This window comes from Bactrocera latifrons, unplaced genomic scaffold, assembly GCF_001853355.1.
Source record: "Bactrocera latifrons isolate USDA-ARS-PBARC rearing strain unplaced genomic scaffold, ASM185335v1 scaffold_249, whole genome shotgun sequence".
NCBI classification, from domain to species: domain Eukaryota; kingdom Metazoa; phylum Arthropoda; class Insecta; order Diptera; family Tephritidae; genus Bactrocera; species Bactrocera latifrons.
This window is the reverse complement of record NW_017536063.1, coordinates 1-8,235: the sequence shown is the minus strand read 5'-3', so window position 1 is coordinate 8,235 and position 8,235 is coordinate 1. Positions and strand designations below refer to the sequence as shown.

At 37.9% G+C, this 8,235-nt stretch overlaps 1 protein-coding gene across 1 annotated transcript; it reads right to left on the bottom strand.

Annotated features, from left to right (window-relative positions):
* Positions 1 to 2,624: 2,624 nt before the first annotated feature.
* On the bottom strand, positions 2,625 to 4,801 carry LOC108969324 (UDP-glucuronosyltransferase 2B15-like). Its single transcript, XM_018933963.1, has 5 exons — positions 4,603 to 4,801; positions 4,363 to 4,459; positions 3,808 to 4,269; positions 3,202 to 3,680; positions 2,625 to 3,127 (listed from the first exon to the last, which is right to left on the bottom strand). Exons 1-5 carry the CDS (start codon positions 4,723 to 4,725, stop codon positions 2,735 to 2,737), a joined length of 1,554 nt encoding a protein of 517 aa, XP_018789508.1. The 5' UTR covers positions 4,726 to 4,801; the 3' UTR covers positions 2,625 to 2,734.
* Between the last annotated feature and the right edge of the window lie 3,434 nt (positions 4,802 to 8,235).

Sequence of the window (8,235 nt, the reverse complement as noted above, 5' to 3'; positions counted from 1 at the left end):
TCGCCGACTGRCTCTCTCGCACTGAGCCACAAACCAAGTTCAATGGCGCACTATTAAGCTTCGAACAATTTGAATGTCTTCGTTTTATATCTTATATGTAATGCTATTCTCATTTTAGCGCTTGATGCTCGCAAATCTGCTACTAAATAAACTCAAGTGCTTTAAAAATAACTAAATTACTTGTTGAGCAAATCGAATAGAGTGTATTCTGTGAAAAGTGCACCTAGTTGCATTATAAGARAGAAGAAAATAGTTAACAAGCGTTTTTATTTTCCAAGCATTCTGATATTGCCRATTTTTATGATGCGAACCACTAGTTTAATACATTTGTACCAAGAAGACACCGTACATTAACAGTCGTTATTTTTCTACGTGAGTATCTGCCGAAGGCGGCTCATACGTCATGGCGCTCGGAAATTGCTTGATATTAACCATGAGGTAGTATATAAAGAGTTCTATAAGGAATCTAGCTGTCCAGCTTTTTAGTGATATTTAAGATACAATAGCAGAGAGGACACTGGCTTAAAGGAAGTTGGGTTCTTCCTCAGCAAATTTCTAAGGCTGCCTTAGTTCCCTGATTCTTTCATCAATGCTACCTTGGTTCGAAAGAATTAGCGTCTAGTGGAAAACTTTGGAGGATATGGACTTGGACAATATGTGGTTCCAACAGGACGGCGCCACAAGCCACACAGCGCATGTCACAATCGATTTATTGAAAATCAAGTTTGGTGAACGTATCACGAAATGGCCCAATCAATTAGCCGAGGAGACTCAAAATCGAGCCAAACATGTACAATTACATAAAATTATTGATTATGGCTYTCTCCGTAGAATGCGAAAATAGAAATATGTAGATAAGAGCTTTGAAAATAATAATTCTTATAATATTTTWATTATTTAATCACAGTTTCTTTGATTCTCTTTGGCTGATCTCTGGTCGGAGATTTAAGGCACAAACTGTATTGGAAAAATATCAGATGACTATTCTTCCATCAAAAAACAACGAAGGTAACAATAACCAATAGCAATGGCGCTGAAAAAGTAAGAGTCAAGGTGAGTTACCGGCAAATATGGGGCGGTCAAGGAGGAAACGCTCAGCTAATTCCATCTACATATAGCATTTTTGTGGGAGAGATTAATCACTTTATAGTATCCATCATTTCGCAAAATTATATAAAAGCAATAACAATAATAAAATTTACAATAAAAATAAAGTTTCAATTCATTTACCTAATGCAATAAAAATATAATATTAATAGATGGTATTTCTAAAAGTTTATATTTGATTCTATCAAATAGCTAAGTGATATCTCAAGAACAATTAAATTGTGTCAAAATCGGATACCTGTCTATCATAGCCAATGTATGTAGAGCGAGATTAATTTCCATGAAAAGCGCTTTGCTTCTAGTTGAGTTAGGTAAACGTGACTTTCGGGTCGCGTGTTGCACAACCAGAAAACCTCACCAAAAAAACAAAAAAAAAAAAAAAATGGTTCTCGTATTTATACTAATTAATGCTCTTGCAATTACAACCGAACAATATGCCGGTAATCTGCGTCCAACAGCGGCAAAGTGAGGTTTACTTAGAAGAAATACATTTCGACAACATGTAGCTCGCGACGGTGTGCTTGAATCATAATCTCTTTTTTGTTGTTATTAGTATTGTTGATGTTATTAATATTGTTGTTGTTACTATTGTTTTGTTATTGTTGCAGCTGTTCGTCTCTGAARGAAATACCCRCTTGCWGGCGCTATTTAATGTCCAAAAAYTSMCTAAAAAATGTTCYCWAGAAAAKKAACGATAAAGAAATGGCTTGGATGKGAGGGTGTTTCTTGTTTTTTCTTAAGTRTTATATTTTTTTGTTACTATGAAACTTTTCTCTTTATATTGTGAACTTAGGGTTTGCAAAGACCTAAATATCACCTAAATATTTGCGAAGTTTGTGAATACCGCTTCTCGGATAACCCTTCGTATTAGACATACTACTACGTTAATAAATTGTTTGACTTAAAAATATTTTGCATACTTTTTGGCTACGCTGATAAATTACTCAGGCGGTAATTGGTCACTACTTACTTGTGTGACTCTATAGTAAGCGAACGTCGAACCACATAGTGAGTAAATGTAGGCGCATGAAATCTTTAGCGAAAAGTATTGGTCAGACATCAAATTTGTTTTTTGTTATTTTGTCGAAAAGGGTATAGGCGAAATTCGGAACAAAACTTCGATCATTGTTTGTTTACGTGTCTTCAGGGCACCTTCAATATAGGTACCTGACCATTATAACGCATCGAACCGTTTATTTTATTTTGTTTTTTGCTTTTTCGCAATGCTTTGTGTGTCGAACAGCCCAGAGGGGAAAATGAAGCAACTGAAATTTTTAACACCGGTAAGTTTGGAAAAAAAAATTTTCAAATAACTGAAAAACGTAGTGACCTCATAATTTATAGACAAAAAGCAAATGAGGTGATGGTATCGTCAGTCTTGAGAAGGTGGTTTTCGGGATTACCGTACAAGTTCGTTACTCACGAGTTTAGCGTGTTATTTTACTCTTGCTCAAATATTATAAGAACTTCTACTGACAAAGCCAAAATAGATAAAAATTGGTTGCTAACCCCGCTTACTCCCAAAATATCGTTCCAAAGCATATACTAAAACATTTTTGCACTTTATAAAACTTAAATTAGAAATATTTACTAAAATTTAATACTAAACTTTACTTGAAATACATTACTAAAGCAGTTTTTGTTTTTGTTGTTTACTATCAAAACTCCTTAGGAGCCAACGCACTAACACAAATGCAATGCTGAGCATCAGTATGGMAGCAGCCAAACAGAGAGCAACCAAGTCTAGCAGATAGAATTGATACCACTTCAAATCCAAGCCGGCAGCGCGCAAATGCGGTGCGCCCTTGTGACGTATGATGTAATCGATCCAGTAGAGCGCAGTCTCACGTGCGCCCATTGGACGATCGTGGAAGATGTCTGATATCCGTCTAATGTTGTCACGATAGGTGCTGTTGTGGAGCAATTGGTGCAAACCAGTCTTCAGRGACTCACGCGTTAGAGTGTGAAAGTCCAGTGTTACTGCGTAGCCGCCCAACTCCGCCTTCTTCAAATTGAGGTGCTGCAGATGATGAGTCGCATGTGTAGTATATTGATAAGAACAAAATGTTTTATAAAACTATTATTTGCAATTACCTGATCGCAGTAGAAGGGCATACCCAGCATAGGCACYGCGTAGTGTACACCCTCCTGTGTGCCCAGTAAACCGCCATGCGTGATGAATACGCGCACATTAGGGTGGGCCAGTATGTCGCTCTGTGGCATCCACTTTTTCACCATAACATTCGGTGGCAAATTTGTGATGCTCTCGTTTTCGAACTTCCACAGCACACGCTGTTGCAAGCTGCAGAAGACATCGAGGAAGAGACGCAATTTCTCAGCCGGCATATCCTTACTCTCCACTTGACTGCCCAAGCTGAAGTAGATGGCGCCATGCTCAGCTTCGTCCAAAAAGCTCTGCAACTCAGTGGGTAGGGCTTTAGGTGGATATATATGCATGCCGCCCACATTGATCATATTGTCCATGGTTGGACTGGCAGTTGATAGCGGTGTATAGTTGTTGATCAGTATGGCGGAGAGATTCTTATTCATGGCCGAGGCGCTGGGGAACTTAACTGAGAAAAAACGTGTGGAAAATTAGGAAAAGTGTTTTTTTTTTTAATCGATCTTGGTTTTTTTTGGTAGAATTAAGATATAATTAGATCATTCTACTTAACATAACTTCACCAAACTTTCACTCACTTGGCAAATGTCCGAAGTACTTCGCGATCAATGCATCCACCATCGGAAAGTATTTAAACTCGCGATTATAATCGGTATTTAGTATGTGATAAGCATTCTGCAAACGTTGCCAAAAGCTCATGCGATCCGTGAGTGGCAGCGAGCCATGCGGCACATACGCCCACGGCGTTACTACACCGAACATTTGACTCATATAATGCTCCTTGGCGAAGGTGGCAGTGCTCACCACAGGCACACTGTAAATATGCGCCAAAGCRAGGAAGGCATCCTGATAGAACTGTTCRACCAGCAAGAGATCGTAAACACCGCGTGTTTGTTCGGCATTAATGATTGCTTGCACCTTCGGCTGTTTGAGCGCGTGTTCGGTGCTGCCCATGCAAATCGCTTTCATCATATTCATAAAGTCCGTTATGTCATTGTTTGACATATCGAATATAGTGTTGCTGCCAGTGAGAGCGTTGCCTAAGCAATATAAAACAATATAAATTAACAAAAAACAAAAAAAAAATAAAAAAAATATAAACAAAAAAAATAATTGCAATACAGTGCACTCACCGTCCTTTCGATAATCGTACACCGGTTCAATGAGTATCTCTGTATAATTGTTGCCCAGCCGTAGCGGCGCCAGCGTGTAAGCCGTTATCATGGTTACCTGTGCGCATATAAAAAAAACGTATACTATATGAGCATACAAATATTTATGAAGTTTTTTTTTTTTTTTCAACGAAAAGTAATTTTTTTTTTTACTTGTGTTTGAAAAAGGCAAGCGGTAATTGATTCTCGCCGTTAACCTACCTCATGTCCGTGCTTCACCAACTCGCTTATCAGCACGCGATGCATCATAAAGTGACTTTTGCCCGGATATACATATACCGCCAGTATTTTGGCAGCGTCAATGGCGGGCGCTAAGGCAGTCATTAGTGTTGTTAGTATTATTAAGCTGTTAAGAACTTTGAGTTCCTGAAAATATTTAAAGATTGAATTAATACCGAGGAAACAGATCACGAATTTTATGTTTTCCAAATAAGTAATATGCACTCATATTTACTTAATGCGTTACCGTTACATAAAAGTGGTAAAAAATAAAAAAATTGAAGACAAAGTCTAAGCAAGTTTAGTTCCAGTAGCTCCGAAGACAGTTTGATAGCTCTGTAGTTTTTTTATACTATGAGCAAAAATTTGCAAGGTATTGTTCATAATTTTAAAATTGCTTCTTTGTTATTCAAAATCTATGTCTTTGGAAATCTACGTCTTTGCCTTTCCCCTTGGCCCCAATACATTTGCGCTAACGTTTTTTGCAATCCTCGAAACAGTTATGAAAATGTACTTTCTTAGGTAGCCTTCAATGCATGTAGCGATTCAAGTTTAGTGTCTTCAATTTACTCAAAACGGTTTCTCCGGTGCATTCGTTTGAGTTTGCTGAAAAGCCAGATATCCCAAGAAGCCAAATCAGGCGATTATGGTGGTTGTGGCACGATAGCGGTTGCGAATCTGGCGAAAAACTCACAAAGAATCAATGTATTATGCACGATACATTATCGTGGTGCCAAAACAAAGAGTTGTCGGCACATAACGCCGGCATCATTTTATAATAAACCACGCAYGATARTCAAATAGTAYTTCTTGTCGACWGTTTAGCCGTTYGGAAGGAATTCGGAGAGCACCARATCTCGATAATAGCAGAAAACTTCRTTKTTKACCKGCTTTGACGTGGTTTTTTCGGTTTTGGGTCAACTTTGCCACGATATTCKGCCGACCGTCTGTCTCCGGGTCGTAAGCATAGATCCAGGACTCGTCATCAGTAATGATATTGTTTCATAATGTAGAAGGAAAKCATTGTTTAACAGACTTTAACGCGACGCTGCCTTTCGACAAAATTGAGTGATAAGCAATCATGTTTTAACTTTTCTTAAGCACAAGTGATCTTTCAAAWTGATTTTCACTGATGCTATCGATATCGCAAAGATGCCAGTAAGATCTCCGACTATTAATCGTTAATTTTCAAGTACCAATTCTTTGATCTCATTGTCCTGTTGATCATCGTCCTACTGAGTGCACTGAGACCCAGCATTCACTATTGCATAATACTCGACCAAATAAACTGCATCCAGCAGGCAGTGAAGAAAATACTTGCATAGCAGCAGTATCTGAGAGTGTACACGAAGATCGCGGAGATTCGATTCGGTGCACTTTACCTCGACATCTTAATTCGAAAGCGTACACAATAAAGCTTGTGCAAGAACTAAAACTTTTCGTAGCTCCCAAGCGACAAAGCTTTACTCTATGCGTATTTGAAAAGGTTCAAGAAGATTCGAGCCAAATTTTGTTCAGCGATGAGAACTATTTCGGTCTCAATAGGTATATAAACAAACTAAAAATTGCCGTATTTGGAACAGAGASATCCATATTTCCRTAGGTCCAYATTTCTTCAAAAATGATGCCGTTCTCATAACTATCAATGGAGACCTTTATCGCTCGGTGATAACCGACAATTTGACATCTGAAATTGGAGCTAGTATTTGGTTTCAACAAGACGGTTGAGTGGTTTCACACACACCGCAAAAATCATTGGATTTAATGAGAAAACACTTCTGGGGGCAGATAATTACATGTATTTGGGCGGTCGATTGACCACCAAAATCGTGTGATATCACATCGTTAGATTTTTTTCGGTTGAAATATGTTAAGTCTAAAGTCTATGCCGACAATCTCGCTTGAATTCAGAATCACGCGTRTGATTCGCCAGTTAGCAGATGAAATGCACGAGACGTAGCCGCCAACATTTGAAAGAGATAATCTTCAAAAAATAAATGTCAAAAAATGTTCTTTCGAATGATAACAAACATTCCCCATAAATTTGAAGTTACTGTATTTTTTCTTTAAAAACGTAGTGATTTTCGGWATGTWCCAYCTTTTATAAACTTCAGAAACTATTRAGACTGCCCAAGTAYKTATTTATAAGTATGTACAAAATGATTTTTGTTGAAATTTATTGAAACCGGTTTCGACAAACTAGCATTGCCATCGTCTAAGGTCAGTTACTTTGACAAATATTTCATAAGTACATTGTTGATAACGAAAGTATCACACCGAAGCTATAATTAAATAAAATTTATAAATTTACTTTATTCTATGTGTGATTTTCATGGGTGTTAGTGCGCAATTATTGATTATTTCTTTAATTTTTTAATGAGGCAAAGTAAATGTGTATAGTCTAGTCTAATCGTGCTGATTGACAAGCACACGTTGTACGATCTCCATAGAATAGAACATAAACTCACGTGTGTTTATGTGTGTGTGTGTGTTTATTGCAAAAATTGGCACATTAAATTAATCTTAAAGATTCAAGGACAAAACTTTGGCTGTGAAACAATGGACCCAACGACAACGTAGTCGTGTGTGAGCGTGACGTCGATTTACTTTGTTTTATATTATTTTTTTTTTAATTTGCGTAGAATATTTTGCTTAGATATTAGATTGGTTTGGTAGATGGAAAGAAAAAGACACAATCGCCGTTACTCAACTTAATTTAAGCGGTTTCATGCGTTAATTTACGCTCTTCATGTTAGGAATTTAAAGAAACTAGTTTTCCACAGGGCCGTTCTCACCGAGTACATGTCTGTTAAATCAACACCACTGAGATGTCTTAGAAGTTAATATTACACCAACCACCTAAAGATTTATATTATAACCCAACAACTACCCTCCGCCCAAGCCTGCGGAATTAGCTCAGAGGGCACTGATGAAGACCGATGAAAAGGGAAAAATGAACAAAGCCAAAGTGAAAACGATGCTCATTGTCTTTTCTGACATCAGAGGCATCGTCCACCATGAATTTTTTTATCCTGGACAAACCGTCAACGCCAAGTTTTACGTGAAAGTTCTCAAGAGACTCAAACGAAGCGTCAATTGTGTTCGACAAAACATCGCAGCCGATTGGAAGTTGCACTAAAATAACACCCCGGCTCACATCGCCCTTCTTGTGAACAGCTACCTAACCAATCCCAGCATCCCAATGCTTCCGGAGCTGTCCTGCGGCCCAGATGTGGCCCCCGAACTTTCTTCATGTCCTTACCTGAAAAGGCCGATGAAAGGGAATTCAAGCAGCATGCACCTCGGCTCTCAAGGCTATTCCGCAGAGAGCCTTCCATGATGCCTTCAATGCTTGGAAATTGCGCTTGCTGCATCGAGGTAGAAGGAGCTTATTTTGAAAGTTTTTAGAGAATTCTCACGATTGCTTCAATAAATTCTTTTAAATCGATTCAGTCCTATTACTTTCCGAACCGTGTATATGTATTTATGTTCTAGAAAGCTGTACCTCGTCATCTTAAAATGAAATATTTTAGAATTCTATTACACAAGATTAATGATAAAAAGTTACAAGAACTACCTTGCGAAATACCTGAATATGTAGTACATTAATTGAAT